The 17,565-nt window shown below is 41.0% G+C and overlaps 2 protein-coding genes across 5 annotated transcripts in view; one reads left to right on the forward strand and one right to left on the reverse strand.

Annotated features, from left to right (window-relative positions):
* The window catches only part of LOC144023071 (RING finger protein 222), a 2,401-nt gene extending 1,551 nt beyond the window's left edge, over positions 1-850 (forward strand). The window contains exon 1 of the mRNA XM_077528369.1: positions 1-850. This exon is cut by the window's left edge and continues 1,551 nt beyond it. The gene's annotated coding sequence lies outside the window, so the exon portion shown is untranslated.
* A 2,006-nt stretch (positions 851-2,856) lies between these two features.
* The window catches only part of arhgap44a (Rho GTPase activating protein 44a), a 45,696-nt gene continuing 30,987 nt past the window's right edge, over positions 2,857-17,565 (reverse strand). For 2 of the 4 annotated variants that reach the window (XM_077528380.1, XM_077528379.1), the window contains 4 exons: positions 16,913-17,404; positions 12,225-12,370; positions 11,727-12,149; positions 2,857-5,171 (listed from right to left, as the gene is read on the reverse strand). In XM_077528380.1, coding sequence (XP_077384506.1) covers positions 5,014-5,171; positions 11,727-12,149; positions 12,225-12,370; positions 16,913-17,404 — 1,219 coding nt within the window. In that variant the 3' untranslated portion in view covers positions 2,857-5,013. Of the gene's footprint in view, positions 5,172-7,470; positions 7,522-11,726; positions 12,150-12,224; positions 12,371-16,912; positions 17,405-17,565 lie in introns of all 4 variants that reach the window. The other 2 variants (XM_077528381.1, XM_077528382.1) reach the window with 2 other exon arrangements.

Consider the following 17,565-nt stretch of genomic DNA (forward strand, 5'->3'; position numbering starts at 1 on the left):
CAGCATTAGCTGAGCACACCTCCAAGCTCAAAAATGTGTAAATTGAGGACTTGCCGTACAACCTGTGAATGTTGTAAAATGCAACTCTTTTAAATTGTTGCTGCAGCATTGACACCAAGCAACACAGAGAGATTTAAACCACTGGAGACTTTCCACTGCAGATCACCACAACAAATTATTGATGCATCTCGCCAGGCCGTATCTCATGGAGACGAGCCGTTCTGTAAGGAGATACACAAGCTTTGGATTACAGTCAGTTGGCATGACTCGGTCTTGCCTCATCAATCCACAATCCTGAAATTCAGGGGACCTGTTATACTATTAAAATGCTCAAAATGAATGTTGTATGTCCCCACCCTTGACTTTAATGTGATGTGTGTGATTGCACAATGTCGAAATTCATCGTTGAACTCTGGTTTCCTTGTGTGTCATCCCGCCTGGCCAGTCTTACAGGTTACACACATACAGGGAGGTTTCCAATGAACTAAACACACCATACCTATTACTTTTATATGCCAGTAAGTCAGGAGGATAAGTAATACATTCAAAAGATCAATTGAGTTTTATACAGTTTAGGATCCTTTTATATGAAGTTGAGATCATTTCAATCAAACAGTTTATGGGTTAAGTTTGATATACAAAGTAGGGGTGAGAGAACAATGGCCAGTGGGCCACTTAATCCAGACCAACATGGAGATAAAACCTGACGAAGTGCTTAAAAAAAAAAAAAAAAAAAAACATGAGCTGCAATCAACCTGGTGATTTTGGGAGGAATTTTCAATGGCTTGATGCTGTCTGTGGTGGCCACATTGAGCACTTGTAAAACATGAAATAAAAACTTGAAGGTTTAGCCTACTGTACAACTCTCGTCCTTGCTCAATTCTTTTATTGTCTTTTGTTTAATTATAAAATACTAAATAATAATACATTAGAATATAGTCATCCATTCCAGTGGTGAAAAAAGTTACACAGGAAATACTTTGATATATATATATATATATATATATATATATATATATATATATATATATATATATATATATATATATATATATATATATATATATATATATATATATATATATATATATATATATATATATAAATTATATTCTGATTTCTTGAAATGGTTAATAAATGGACTGCTTTTCATATAGCGCTTTAACTACACCATATGGTGAATGGTACTTTTTTTTTTTTTTTTTAAATTAGCAGTAGGCTAACAATCATATGCAAGAGTCACTTTGAATTCAATACTGAAAGAAATTATCAAGTTTTCCACACCATTCAAACTGCTAGACATGCTCATGGAAAAGTCAATCAGGAAACTTTTCAAGACAAATGAAAACACGTAAAATGTGACATTATTAAAAATGTAGAGTTTAATATATATCTGTAGATTTATTTATTTCTGACATTCTGATCAGGATTGCAGGTAGGCTTCACAGTCCACACTGTGTTCCACTTGATATGCTAAGCGCAGGAGCAGGATGAAGGGGATGGGAGGTGGGCTCATGGTGCTTGTTGTTTGTCTGTTGTGAGGACGCAGCATATCCACAGGCAACATCACCCCTCCATCTTTGTACCTCAAATTGCTCTCACATAGGACCTTTATTTTTCAAAAACGTAATTGTGATTCACATTCTCATTCATAAAAGTCACCGCTGATCCTGCACCCCTCTTACAACCCCTAAAAAGACAGTGATGGACACAAAACTATCAAAAAGTCTAGATAGGTGCATGCTTTTCCATAATTCCCCTTGTTCTTTTGTTTTTGTGTTTTTTTTTTATAACTTAAATCAAAATTTGACCCAGCCCAGCAGTGGGAAGGTGAGTTCAGAAACGGCATTAAAATGTTTGGTAAAAGCCATCGGGTAGAAAACGTGAACAGAGTTGAAGGGGGGGGGGGGAAAGCTCTTGAAAATGATGACATTGTGCCTTGTTGTGAGAGTTTGCAGCCACTATGCGAATATGAATTCATGCGTGTAGGCAGATGATGCACCAAAGCTTTACAGTAATACTGTGCGGATAATGTTCATACATGCCAGCAGGTTGCATGGCCTATAAAAATATAAACAAATCATAACAGTAATGTTTCTGAAATGTGTCACATTCAGTCAGCCTCCTGGTAGATCCAAGCATGTAGAATAAAGTCTGTGTTATGCCCATAGTTGTCCAAAAAATAAATAAAATTGTGAGGGCACTTGCAATGTCGGCATATAATCACCACAACTACCTAGAGAATAAATATCATGATCAGAAAATTCTCCAAAACCACACACACGCACACTGACGCATACCATACATCACATTTACATGTTTTCCTGATAAATAAATAAAAATTCTATAAACTCAAAAATGCAAGCAGCGTTGCTGAACCGGACCTCATTTCTATTATTGTATGACGAATCCTCGAAGTGATCAACAATCTTGGATACTTGGTACTTTAGTAGTAGTCTAGGATAACCATTTCCAATTGCGGCTCATTTGGTCAAATTCCCCAGTAGGAGTTGGTCATAGTATGAGACATGGAATTTAATTTAATTTAATTAAAACCAAAATGGCTGACTTAATGTTGATTTTCAGGCATGGGTCCTTGATACGTTTTTTTTGTGCATCCTGTGATCATAGATATGCTCACTGAAGTTTATGTTGATTGATGAAATTGGTGTTGGGGGGGGGGGGGGGGGGGGGGGTTACTAAAAAAAAATAAAAAAAATCTAGGGGACTCTATTGAATGAGCTTGGGGAGTGTTGTGTTGAGGACCCCGAACACACACACATTTTCACCTTGATAAAGACTTGCAAAAATTAGTGAGATGAGACCCCCCCCCCCCCCCCCCCCCCCCCACCCCCAACATAAAAAAAAAAAAAATCGATTCATTTGAACAACGATGACAACACCTAAAAAAAACGAATCAATGGCTTTCTCTCAACTTTTGGACACAGGTGGATGTGTAAGAACTGTAATTGCACTTAAGACATTTTTACGAAAAGAAAGAAAAGACAACAACCTCGAGTCTTATTTGCTGTCCGAGTAGCAGTCAATAACTTGTGCAGAAGCATGGAGACAAAAGTTGCTAAGTATGCACATTTTCACTTTTACAGTTTAGACTTCCCACTTTTAAAGATGGGGAATTATTATTAGCGCATATTTCCAAAACGCAACTGATTGTAGCATAAATAAATACACAAATACATACAATAAATAACTGTCATTTTCCTTCAACGTGGGACAAAAATAACCTCACTTTGTCTACACGTGATAAATATCAGCACTTATACAGTATATACATCGAATTGAGATAGGCCTTTTTCATATAGCTTTTCATCTCTGATTTATATACATTTATTTATGTACACTCTTTTTGTGTTGTATATACACGCAAGGGTGTGACTGAGCCTGACGCACTTGAACGAGATTCCTTGAACATAAAAGGCAGTGTCGAGTTATCCTTGTTCGCTAAATTCCCCAAATAAATAAATTGCCACCTTTCCAGATAGCGAGGTTTTGTTGATACTGGCTTACACAGGATTGGCTCCCCAAATTTTGCACTAACATTCTGGCCACACTGTGCAGGTAAAAAAAAAAAAAAAAAAAAAGTGAGCCCATGGTATTAATATGTCAAAACTTGGGAGATTTTATCAAATAGTGGCCTCCGCTAAAAATAGATGCCTGCCAGGAAAATTAAAAACAGTAATTACCTTCAATATGATTCATACTGACATTGTACAAGTTATGGCTGCAAAACACAATGTTTACAAAGAGGACCTGCATGGCATCTGACATCCACGACAGAAAAAACAAGCACCTTCCTCAAATAGATGCATCCTTGTTCACCTTTGAAACCACATTATGTGCAGAAAGGATCTGGCATTTGCAAAGCTGACAATTACACACCAGAGGGGGTCACACGAAAATAATTAGGTATCATCCCAAATAGAGAATTGGCCGCAGATTATCCAGTTAAGAAATTCAACACCTTCCTCAAATAGATCCCTCATGTTCTCCTTCAGAAAACACACACTATTTGCAGAGAGGAGCTGGCATCTGTAAAGGTTACATTTATGCAACAAATATGAAAAAACAATGACCTGGAAGGATTAAGCATCATCTTATATAGACACTTGGCATTGGATTTCCTCATGCACTCAAAAAAAAAAACAAAAAACAAAAACAAAAACAAAACTCCCTTCCCTCAAATAGATGTCTATCTGTAAAGCTGACATTTACGCAAATGCGGGATAAGAACGCCGGTATTATAATTTTATTTTGTATTATTATAATGCCAAAAGTCTTGGTATCTCAAACAGAGAATTAGACTGGGTGTGTCCTCCACCTAAAACAAACACCTTCCTCAAATAGATATTTAATTCATTTTCACCCTTGAAGAACAAGTAGATTAATACAAATAACCATTCACACTCATGGACAATTTTTCATGTTTTTAGAATGTGGGAGTACCCGGCGTCGAACCCAGAACCCCTCAACTGTGAGTCAACTGTGTTCACCACTGCAACTCCATACTGACCTTGAATAGCACATATGGCCCTGTTTATTTAAATGAGGGGAGAAATTCTTACTCTAATAGATGCTTAGTAATCATGAAGTGGATTTAAAAAAATGCTGGTGGCCATTATTTGAGGAAATCAACTCAGTTGACAGTGAAGATACCCTGTAAAGCAAATGTATCACATCCATGTCACGCCCAATGAAATCTATCTCATAATCATGCAACCAAATTGCATTTAAGGCAAACCAAAAATGATTAAAAAACATACCAGTGCAACACTAATAAGCAAAGAAAAAAAAGATAAATAATAAAGAAATGAGCTATAATCCAGTCTTTCTTCCTAAAGGCATCTGTTTGACCCAAGTGGCATTTTGGTGTTTTTCTTTCAGTTCTGGATATAGATTCTTCTTCTTTTTTTTTTTCTTTTTTTTCTTTTTTTTTAAATTGATGAGGCCAAGCGGTGTGTTATTCCCTCGGGCCTTTGGCGGCAATTAGCGACGTCATAGAGTGGTCGCCAGCCGCTCCTCTTCGGGCGCGGCCTCCCCCAATGCCGGCGAGTCGGTGATGGGCCGGGACCTCCTGCAGGGGGCGCCGCTGAACTCGTCGATGAGGCTGTCCAGATTGACATTGATGGAGGGGATTTCGTAATTGAAGATATCTAATGTGTGGCGGGTGAATGGCGACAGCGAACGAGAGGAGGAGGACAGATAGGACAACATGGATGGTGATGAAGTGTAAAAAAAAATGAAAGAGCAGAAATATTATTTCGGGGGGAAGATATGAACTCAACAGGCAACACAATGTCTACCCTGATTGGCTTGCTTTGAGTCCACGCTGCAGTCCACTAGAATGCAGTAACAAAAATGGTCACACGATGACAACGTTACTGTTACACTTTTGACGACAAAAGGCCAACACAGAGGCAACAAGATGCGTGTGCGTGTGTGTGTGTTGTTAGTGTGTGTGAGAGACATCAGGTGGGCTTGGATGGACGCTCATGTGCTGCTTTTCAGTCTAAACCAGTGGTTCTCAAACCGGGACTCCTGAGCAGCTGTGAGAATTAACTTGGGGCTCTGCAAAATAATTTGCAATAATGTTGTGTCATTTATCCTTTCTGTCCACCAGGAACCTCATACAGTATGTCTAACTCATTCACTGCCAATGACGACTATAGACGTCAAAAATCCAAGCAAACAGCCAGTGCAAATTTTGACAAGAAATTTGAATTTAGTTTTAGTTATTCATTGTTTTCATTCATAGTTATTAATCCCCATTGTTATTAATAACAACAATGACAACAATTTCATTGCTAAGTGCTACCATCGTGCATAGTGATCGGTCTTGGTCTTACTGAGACCACAAACTGGGTCTCGACCTCCAGAAGTCAATTTAGTCGACTAAAATTCCTCCTTATTTTTGTCGACTAAAGGTTGGATTAAAACTCAAATACAATCAGGTGACTAAGTTATGACTAGGGTTTTAATTATATTTAGTCAGAAGACTATAGCTAAAACTAAATTGAAATTTCTTTTTTTTAAATTAAAATTTTAATTTTATTTTATTTTATTTGTTTCAAAATTAACTGGCTGTTTGCTTGGATTTTTGACGTCTATAGTTGTCATTGGCAGTGAATGAGTTAAATATGGTCAAATTCCTATTTTTGATAAATCTATACGATTGGTCTGTCCCCATGCCATGTGTTATTTTTACACAATAATGAACAAGTTAAAGTGTTGAAAATAGCTTGAGAACAAATCTATCCACTCTCTTGAACACTCAGCTGTCTTAAGTGTTGTAAATAAACGATTTCCATGGCAACATAAATGTTGCCCAGAACCCCAAACGTTTGAGAACCCCTGTTGTAAACTATTTCAATAAAAAACTGCTGAGCTTGTACAGTATTTGAGACTGATGGGCTTGTGATTGAACGTGGAAGCGCCACCACCAAAAATAAAGGGAGGAGCGATGAACTTGCCAAAGTGTGGTTACTGGTGCCCCACCCATCATTACATCATACACCGGCGGCTGTTTAGAGGGCGATGTCTGCTAGCGTTAGGCTAATAATGTTTTGACACAGTGGAATCTCCAAAGTCCAACACACCCTGAAGTTGTATAACTTGGAATACATGCGGACAAAATATGGCAAGGAAACAAAAAAGAACGATGCATAAACACCTGTTCTGTTCCGACAAAGGATCGATTACTTTTCGATGGCTTATTCTAAAAGAAGATGCAGCGTCAAAAGAGGTTATAAAAGAGGCAAAGTGGTGCTTTGTGATACATGTGTCATACATAAAGTAACTTTTTTCAAGATTTGAGCTGCTATTCTGACTTTTTGTTGTTTGACGCTTGTCACTGCCAGTTGCAGGTTACTATTAAACTAAACATAAAACAAAGAGAATTACACTTTGTAATTACAAACAAACAATAGGTTTGCCTTTGAGAATTCCGCTTAACCTAATGCTATCGACGTTTTGGTCATCTATTTTTATTTTTTTTTAAACCGTTCCATGACAATTACAAATGAATGCAACACTACCTCAGTGTCTTTATAACTTATTTTCACACTTGTATAGCTGTGTCAACTGTCAAATATCAAGAAGGTTTTACGTTGAATAGTTGACGAAAGATCATCAGCTATTGCATGGCGTCCCGCGTCCGATTGCGTTGGACCTCAGAGGTTCCACAGTAAAGGGCTTTCTGATGAACCTCGGTAAAGTGACTGCAATGTGGGCACGCTGCGGTGCACTCTGGGAAGTCCTTGAGCCATGCACAGTGTCATGCAAAGAGACAATGGCGTCCGCCTATTAAGAAGGGGGTGAATGCTTGATATGTCCGTACTGATTGGGAGAGGCTGGCGCGTTTGGAGGCAGGCCGCAGGAGAGCCCAGAGGCAGCCACAGCACGAGGCCAGGCAGTGAAAGATGGAGCGCATGGGGCGTGGGCGGTCTGGCTTACCCTAAATGTCCCCCTCACACTTAGCCCAACTGAAGCCCTGGCCTCACACAGCTGCAGGGTACAAAATAGTAGCAGGGGGGAACAAGAGAACCATAGATATATAAAAATAGATATATAGGTTACAGGATGAGCGCTATATACTGTTTACAGTGGGGGAAATAATTGGCCATTTTGCTGACTTGTAAAGAAAATAAGTCTCCAATTTTTATGGTTGTTTAAGGATTATGACACGAGACAGAATATTAGTTTAAAAAATGCATTCAAACAACCCCTGCCTATTCATGGTTTACTATTCACAAATTGTCCTATTTCTCCCTTGATGCTTCCTTCCTCTTCTTCCCTCTATCCTTCTCAAATATTTATCTCAACTAGTTTATGATAACATCATGGCTATTGCTGAGGATGCAACTATTGTTAGGTGTGCGGTTGTCTCATCACCATCCATTTGTAGTATACTGTACGTCAGTGGTTCTCCCCTGCTGTCCCCCTGGGACCCACATTTGTCAATTGTCACCAAGTCGTGACCTAATTTTACAGACATTAAGAAGAATAAAGAAAATGTATTGTTAGGAATGTCTAGGAAAGTAATACTGTACTATTATATTTTCAAATTGTGTAACGAAAACCAAAACAAAAAAGATGTGAGCGCATCCACTCAAACCCAAATATTCCACTTTAAAATATACCTCCCTTGTATTGTACCAAACCTAATGTATCACGATACTAGGGATGAGCAAAATATATGGATAGATGTTTCCCTTGACCGGAGCCAAGCCTGGAGGTGGGGCTCGTTGGTGAGTGCCTGTGGCTGCATCTGTAACCCTGGTCCGAATTTATAAAACCTCATAAAATAGAGCCTGTTAGTAGAAGCAGTCATTGAGAAATTACCTTAACTGAAAAAACCCCTAAACAGATTAAGATTAAAGATAAAGATTAAAACTGGCAAATTCCTAATGTTATTGGTTTTTGTATTCAGTTAAAATTATTAAACTGTATGTGAACACTCTTATTTTGAAAGGCCCGTGCCAACGTAGAGCCGTGACGGATGTGAGCATAAATGTACACTTTACTTTTCCCCTCATACTGAACGAGAGATGAATGTGTGCAGTAAGTCCGCGATGAGTTACTGCTAATTTAAAGAGAGAAAATTGAAGAAAAAAAGCTTTCTGAGGAGTTTTTTTTTTTTAACCGTGAAAGAGCTATTTGTTTTGGGTTTCCACCCTGTCCTTACCTTGGCGATGTACACTTGCTAAAGCGGACTTGGTGAGTCAAAACTTGTATTTTCTTTTATACAATGAACCTGTTAACATATTTTACTCGTCAAATTATGAAAAAAGAAGCATAGATGTTGAATTTAAGTTGTTTTATAGAAAAAAAAAAAAAGATGAATGTAAATCGCGATTTTGTATTCAACTGAACGCGGGTCGCAATACATGTCCTTGCTGTTGTTTTTTTCCCAACCGCCATTTCGGAACTGCGTCATTGAAAGTGTCGACTTTATTCGACGGAAAGCACACTTTTATTCGTACTTTAAGCTACCAGATGTATAAATTTGGTTACTTATGCATATCAATTTATTGTTATGATAGGCTATTAAGGTTTGATTCTGAAACCCCTGAACAAATCGCGGAGTTGTATTCATTGTGCGAGAGACAAGATGGCAGACAAGAAATAAGGACAAAAGGACCCACCAGTCATTGACGCACACGCTAGCGCCAGACTTCCTGCTGCTATCGCTGCTGGCGAAGACTGATTCTGTTCAAGCGGCCACACGCACAAACGCGAGGGTAAGTTGTGTCACGTGAACTCGCTTTCCAATTAACAGACTACAAATTATGCAAATTACGATTACACAGTTAAAGTTGAACATATCAGACTTAAGGAATAGACAGCTTTGTAGCCTTTTCTACACTTGGCGAGTGAGTCGCGTTCAGGTACGCTCGGCTTTTTTCAGTTCAAGAGACGATTTTTTGGACGAGTTCTAAGACATAAAATTCTCGAATTTTCTGGTCAAAAACCGATTTGGTCGAGAACAGAAGCGTTCGAAAACCGAGGTTTGACTGTACGTATAGTTTGTGTTTATTCCTTATTTATCTTCCCTCCAGTGACTCCTCCAAGTTTGGCTGCACACCTGGTTAACTGAGTTAATTTTATATATTTTCATTCCAGATGAACTCAAATTGGTTAATTTTATGTCCTTTTCCACAAAAAACGCATCATAGTCCAATAAATGATTCATCCAAGTTAATCAAAATAAAATGCCAAATGGAACGTACTTAAATCCCGCACCGTGCAGCGGCTAACGGGAGAACACAGAATGTTGATGTTGTTTTGTTTTTGGACCCATTTTATATCCATCGCTCTCATGTGCACTAGCTTATTGTAGCGTTGTCCTAGCTAATGCTTCGCTAATCCTTGGTTCTCCTGTTGGCTACAGTACGACGTGGGATCCTGGAGGTTCATGAAAATTTATTTGGAAACCTTTCCGGGGCTCCTTGCTCAATGGTCGGCTCACAGTAAATATGTTTCAATGAGATAAGTGAATAAAATTATGGCTTCTTTAATGTGTGATGAAGATAAAGCGCTATTTAAGTAGACTCCATTTACAATTTTCCTATCTGATGACATTACGCAATGACGCATTATGACTCCAATGGGAAAATTATGAATCGGCGTTCATTTTGAATGGCCAATCCGCTACGCAATACGAGGCACCACTGATTCGTACATCAGACTATGACAATCTTACAATACAACCTAGAAGAACACTTTTTGGAAAAAAAGAAAAAAAAGAATATAAAACAGAAACATGCGTCATAAACCGAGGATCATCTGTAAATTTTTACTATTTAAAAAAAAAATAAAAAAATCCACGACCCACTTTTGGGTCCCGACCTAGCAGTTGAGAATCACTGATACATAAAGTATAGTACCACATACAAATGGAAGACTTTTCTTTTCAAGTGAGCAAACATCCTCAGATATCAAGTCATTATTTCCCTCACTGTATCTTAACAGAACACCTTATCATCAGAACATCACACTGCTGACATATCGGAGACCTCTAAGGGTTAGGGCACATTCCCAGCTCACACATATATACAGAGAGAGCACACGATGACCCAAATGGCAACTTGGTACAAGCGGGACCAGCTATGTGCTTCCCCAGATGTTTCTGCAAACATCTACACATAGGTCAAGCCATGAATACAAAAACCATAACACTGCTTCACAAATACACCAGATGGACAAAAGTATTGGGACGACTGAGATAGGGAGATCATGTGGAGCTTTCCGAAAAGATAATTTTGGAAAGTCTGTGCAACTTTAGTTTATCTCAAATGAGTATAAATCGTTTGAATTCAACGACAAGGTCAGGTTCTTCCACACCAAACTCACTCAAAAGTGCATCTTCCCTTTGAATAGTTTGTTGGCATGTCTGCTATAAAGTGCCTTGTTGTCCCGGGACCTCTTAATCACAACGCATGAGTATAACGGAAAACTGCGTGTGGCATTGCCGCAGTGACGTTCACGTGGTCGCGAATATAAAGAGGCATGTGTGTACACACATCAATACGAGAAGCCGAAAGAATGAATGGGGAAAAAGTCCCAAGTGACAGCCAACATGTCGACAGGGGCATCACACTGGCGTGGCCGCATTAGAGCGCCTCATAGTTGCAGCGTGGAAATGACGATGCGGTGAGATATACAGCATATAAGTGGATATCTGTATTTTTGTGACTTAAAATTGTAGTTATGTATAGGCATATGCTAGATGAAGTAGTATCATTTTTTCCAGGTCATAATCAATAAATGTCATTTTACTGACTGTTGAAATGGTGTGTTTTCAGGGTATTCGGCGGATGCGTCCAGAGCTTTTGAGATTATCAATCAAATTTGACTGGGTTGTCAACAGCACTCTTCTCTATAGTGTGTCAAATTGATGACACGTTTCTTTTAAAAAGAAGTCCGACCCTTACTCTTAAAAAATGAATAAAAGATTAAAAAAAAAGTATCCCATATGAATGGAGAGAACACGTGTACTTTACATACATACTTTTGTCCATAAAGTGTACCTGCAAGCCTATCTTTCTCAAGCTTCCGGATGGAAAAGGCCACAGTTACTCAAAGACATTCATTTAGGGATGGTGAATTCAAGCATGGTGTCTATTATACCCGTCCACCGTCTCCATTGGACAGAGCCACGGCCAGTCTGAGTGAGGGCCGCTGCAGTTCCACCTGTGTCTGATATTTACCTGTAGACATGCTCTCCCCTGGGGACAGTCCATCGGCGAGGACCTGCTCCAGCTCCGGAGGCTGGGGCGCCGGGACCTGCACCAGGGCAGGGGCCTGGCCAGCAAACCCGACGGGGATGGTGGGCGGCTGCGGCGGGGGCAGGCTGGGTCTCTGCCTGGGCTTGGGGGCGGGCCGCGATTTGGTGAGCGTCCCGGTCAGTGAGGGTGGGGACGAAAGGGAGTGGGGCGCCCCCAGGGGGGTCTGCCCTGGGGAGGATGGGGGCAGCACTTGACCTGGACTGCAGACCAGTCCGTAAGGGGAGGGGGTGCTGGGCGGGGTGGGGGACAGGCTGACCGGCGATGGCTGACCTGTGGAGTGATCAGACATCGCACCTGACTGACAGTATGGGACCTTGGGAGGCACAGGGGCCAACTTTTTGGAACCTGGGAGCAAAAATCACATATTGTTAATTTATATTACTGTAACAATAACACACACACAAAAAAGCTGAAGTTGACCTTTGCGCAGGCTGTGTGGGCTGTGCTCTGTGGAGTGAGGGCACTGGCTGCTGGTCTGCGGACTGCTGTTAGGGGGCACTGTTGGACTTGCCACTTGGATGCCTTTGTGGCCAATGACAGGGGAGAGCTCTTTACTCTTCAATGAACTGGGAAAAGCAGAAACACATTAATATCAGTCCAAGCAGCCATAAGATCCTTTCAAATTTGAGACACAATGCCCCATGATGAAAAAGTGAAAATGAGCTTTTATCATTTGCTTTTATGAAATCAAACATTATATTTTCATACACGATCATCATAATAGAACAGGGGTGGCCAAGTTCGGTCCTCGACAATGTTCCCTCTAATTTTCCATGTGACTGTGCATTCACCTAAACGTCTTGAGCAATCCATGGATTACGGTGGGCGACATCCACGGACTTATAGACAGACTCACAATGCCACTTATATCACCATAGCGAGAAGTGAAGCCACCGGCAGCCATCTTACGTTGCCACCCACTAACCCGACCAAACTTGAGAATATTTGTTTTCCCGCAGCGTTTTCATGTTAATTTACTGTCTCCACAGTGAAATGCCGCCGTGTGTGGCGTATGCTTGTACCAATAAGACTACAAGAAGCGCTCCATGCACATTTCATTGTTATGAAATTAACGCATATATAAATGTTCTCTTGTAAGCTATATCTGTGAGGGCTATTCAAAGACTTGTCCGCATCATGTTGTCAGAACCATGAACAATTACATGAACACAAAGGCCATCAGGATAAAATTTGCTGTGAAATGTAAACCAAACTGAGCCAATTTATATACAGTAAGATCTTGACAACATCAGACATGCACATGGCAGCCAAACCAGTATTACACCTGTCCAAAACCTGAGATCATATATTACTTATATATTATATTATTGTGCGCAGACAAACTGCTATTAAAACTGCAAGTGAAGTGGGAATGGTGTCCTGTTGTGTGCGTGGTACGCGCGCACCGGCTGGCGTCACCGTAGTAACGTAATGCTCGTTCAATTTGGACCGAGCCGCTCCGTCCCACAACTGTTCCCCTTGCATTTAAGCTTTTTTTTTTTGTCACATATTTCTTTCCCACTCCATTAACCACACGTACGATATCAAGTTTTAATTTGCTTATAGGAGGTTAATATAAAAAATCCAAACAGTAAATACATCTGCAGGTTAGGATTTATTTTTTTACTGCGCTGAAACATATAGCAGAGATGCCTTTCTTTAAGATTAGCTGTTTCAAAATAGTAACATACTCAGTAAAAATGCACATGAGGTTTTGACCAAACTTTCTTAAACCCTTTTACAAGTATTCCTGTTGTGCTATTCAAGGGGACATTTTAATAACTGGGTCTCCTGAGTTTACCTGTCCATAATTAAGTTTGAAAATAAGCATTTAAAAAAAAAATCTTAAGTTTTCTGCTATTAACAAAAAGGTGTCTGGAAATACTGCTCCACACACAGTTCCCCATCCCATGACATCATCAGCTTAGGCTGGCTGAAGATCCAAGCTCACTTTCAAGCAGTTAATTGGAATACTATCTTGTCCAAAACCAAAAGGTAAGCAGAACTGCACTAGGTTTTGTTGGATGTACAGATTAGTGATAGCTAACAGTGTTAGTTTCTAATAATATTTATAGTACGCACACATTGCATACAGAGCTGTGTGAGGGACACAAAAATGTATTTCAGACCAACCATATTAGTTCTTGCCCAGCAATGACGTAAAAGCGGCATCATGAATTAACATAGCCATCTGACAAAGTACATTAAGTAGTTCTAGAACGCAGAGGAAGACAGGCAGAAGAAGCCAAGTGTATAGTGTAGTGTGACCGAGTGTTGCAGGAAGTCCTCCCAACTGACTCTTCATATTGCTGAATGTATGCTAGTCACATGGTGGCACGTGACATCTAATTAAGTGCGTCCTCACTGCGCTGTCACTTGGGCTGTGCGTCTCCAACCAATAAGCCCGCGCTCGCCGAGCCGTGAGAGGAAATATGAACACGCAAGCTCGTTCTGACCGCCGTGGACAAAAACATGATGTAACAATTCCCGCTGTCCAGTTTGGTTGAAACACATGAGTTGGGACACTGTTGCACTCGATGTACTGCGAACTGGCAGCAGGAGGCCATGGGACATTACATCAGTGGTGTGCGGTCATAATAAGCTATTAATGCGGTGCATGCCCAAGCCCTTCAAAATAAAATAATTGAAAATATTTATCTGTCAGTGTCTACTAAAATACAATACCGTAGTTCTACTGTTTTGGTCTTAAATTCCTGTATATTTTGTCGTGTTTTCCTCACGGCGAGCGGAGAAGCCGACAGCTTGTTTTGCGCGTACACAATGAGAAATCAAGTTGTGTTAGTTCCGAGAACGTTGTTTCTGTACGTGTGTACCTTTTGAGTGGCAAAAAAGCTGGCAGTCAAGCAGCGTACCTGACAATGCGCATGTGCATAATTGGCTTACTTGGCTTGTTCTGCGGTAAGCAGTCACTGGTTTAGTTCAACTTCATCGCCGAATCCCAATGAGTGCCCTTTTCCCGGAGAACTTTTGAGGAGAACGATTCAAGTGGTAGTTCTACTCCTGAAGTAGTCATCACGAAAACGGGGAAGAATTTCGTCCGCCACTTTCAAGCCAGGACGTACGAGAAACATAAATGGTTCGCTGGCTGTCCAGAGGTGAGCAAACTGTTGATTGTTGGTTGAAACCGCTCCAATGAGTTTGTAAAGTGATCTAATGTCCGTACAAGTGTTTGTAGTTGTCAGGAAATGCTTTAATTGTCGCTCAGAAACAGTCCAATCCAGCACGATCGGTAACGGCACTAACAGCACTAAGCACTCATGCGGATGTTGCCTTAGTAACCTAGTAGCAGCGCTTTACGGCATGTCGGAATACTGTCGTAAAGTCCAGTGCAAATAGTCCTCATGTGACAGGGATAGTTGCTGTCACATTTTTTTCCTCTCCCGGGTTGAGCCCACTTCGTGGGCACGAGCCAGTTTCCGAATACTGCAAATTCCAACGTATTGGCAAATTTGTTGGCATGGGATTGTGTCATTTCACTCACCACGGTGCTGGTTATATTAATTAAAGTGTCTGTGCGCATCAACCTGTCAGTCCTGAAAATTTCCCCTTTATTATTATTAAATAATAATTCAATAATATTTAATATTAAAATTAACAATAAAAATACCCCCAAATGTCAGTCCGGTTGAGACTGCTGATTATTTCAGTCTGTTAAATCTTAAAGCTGGTAATTTTAAGTTTTTCTGTTCTGTTCTATCTTTTTTACTGAATAGTTGATGCATTGTGCCAGAAAGGGTTTTGTATTAATTCTCTTGAAAATGTTTTTGTCTAAAATAAAGGTGATTATATGGTTGTTGTTTTGTTAATTTAATATAGCCAATAGCACTCACCATAAATACATTGGGGAAAAAATACAGATGATCAATGTGATCGGTATCGGCTGATCTTACTCATTGTTGATCGGCATCAGTATCGGCAGCATAAAACCCCGATCCCTAGTTGCTAACTAACCCGTTTGTGTACAAATATCCATTGCTTTAAGGGTTATAATAACACCACCACATAGATGCTAATGACTATACACTGCCTAGCATTTCACATTATATGTTAGCATTAAGATAGCATCATTAACCATGTTAAAATGAAAACAAATGTGAAATGTTTCATTCATAAGATTTTTTTTCAGCAAACAAAAGCTCCATTTTGAATTGTATTTTTATTCACATATTTGTATTAAAGACTAGATAGAACAAGGCATAGACAAACAGTGCTAAAGTCAATTTGTTTTGTTAAATATGTTTTATATGTGTCTGCACTTCACCCATACACAGTCGTGTACATGTAATATTATTATTTTCTAGATTCAAGCGCATTTCTTATATGATGTGTATGTTAATGTATATGTTTTTATAACATAGTACAGACAAGCAATATAAAGTCGAAAAACAAACCTGTATTAAGTTAATGTTTTATCTGTTGTTTCATTAAAAACAAACAAAAAACTACATACTGTCAATGCGTATTTTAAAGAGCTGTTGCATTAAAAAGAGTACCCTTCCTAAGAAATTAGAATTAGATTGTCTTTTTCTCCTTTGAATAACTTTTATTAGGTTTGGTTTACTCTTTGACTTCCCACACAATTTCTGGAATGGGAAGTGCCCTAAAACCACTACCAACTACCAAACAACCCCCCAACCCATCAACCCCTCTCCCCCATCCCCACTCTTTGCAACACCCACAAATGTCTTTGTAGCACCCCTAAACCTCTGATCCTAGAATCGCCTCTGCCGGTATACGTAGTACTGGATGGTTCCGGCCCACTTTCACCCCTGCATATGAGAGACCTGTAAAGTCATCACCACTTCATGTGCTGTTTGTCTTTTGCTGCTTGATCAAATGGAATCACAAACTGTGCAATAAATACCATATGCATATGATATTTGCGAGCCATATGTATTTATTGTCTGTCTTGCTGCGTGTAACATCCTTGGTTTGCGAGGCAAGCCAAGCAAGAGGTTACAATGTGTGAGGCGTGCCACTGGAATGGTGAGGAAAACGCAAAGCGAGCAGGCGAGTGAGTGAGCGAGGCGAGGCAGGAGAGAGGACGGACAGAGGTCACCGCTCGCCGTCGGGTGTGTCATATTTACCTAGTCAGCCTGGGGAGTCCTCTCTCTCTGGCGCACGGACAGGCAGCCCACGGCGGGGGCGCCGAGGAAGGGAGGCTAGGGGGGTTGCCGAGGGACTGCTCGTGGCGGGCGAGCACCAGGGGCGTTTTGATGTAGAGCGGAGATGCGTTAGTGTCGGGCGGGGGCGCATGCGACGTGTCGCCGGGCGGGCTGTGCTTGGGGAAGTGCAGGCAGCTGGGCTTGGGGTTGTAATTGATGTCGAGCGAGGAAGACGAGGAGGAAGAGGAGGAGGACGGGAGCGGGGTGGGCGGGATGAAGCCCGACCAGCGCTGCGGGGGCGGGGGCGAGGCCGGGGGCTGCGACTCCGGGCCCGGCGCCACGGGCCGGGCGCAGGGAGGGGGCTTGGGGTAGAAGTGGTGGTGGGAGGCGGCGGGGTAGGGAGGGGGCGGCCGGTCCTCCCCCGGGGGCGGGTGGGCATGAGAGGTGTCCGGCCGATTGGGCGACACGTCTGAGCTGCAGATATTAAGAGAATAGACAGCACAAAAGACACAGCGCTGATGACTGAACAGGGAGAAGCACTGGAGCGAGAGGAGGAGAAGCTGTGCGGATGATCGGGAAAAGCAGGGGTGGGGAGGGGGAGGTGTTGTTGTTTAGTCGGCCCAAAACAAGAAGAA

Source organism: Festucalex cinctus, chromosome 1, assembly GCF_051991245.1.
Source record: "Festucalex cinctus isolate MCC-2025b chromosome 1, RoL_Fcin_1.0, whole genome shotgun sequence".
Lineage (NCBI taxonomy): Eukaryota > Metazoa > Chordata > Actinopteri > Syngnathiformes > Syngnathidae > Festucalex > Festucalex cinctus.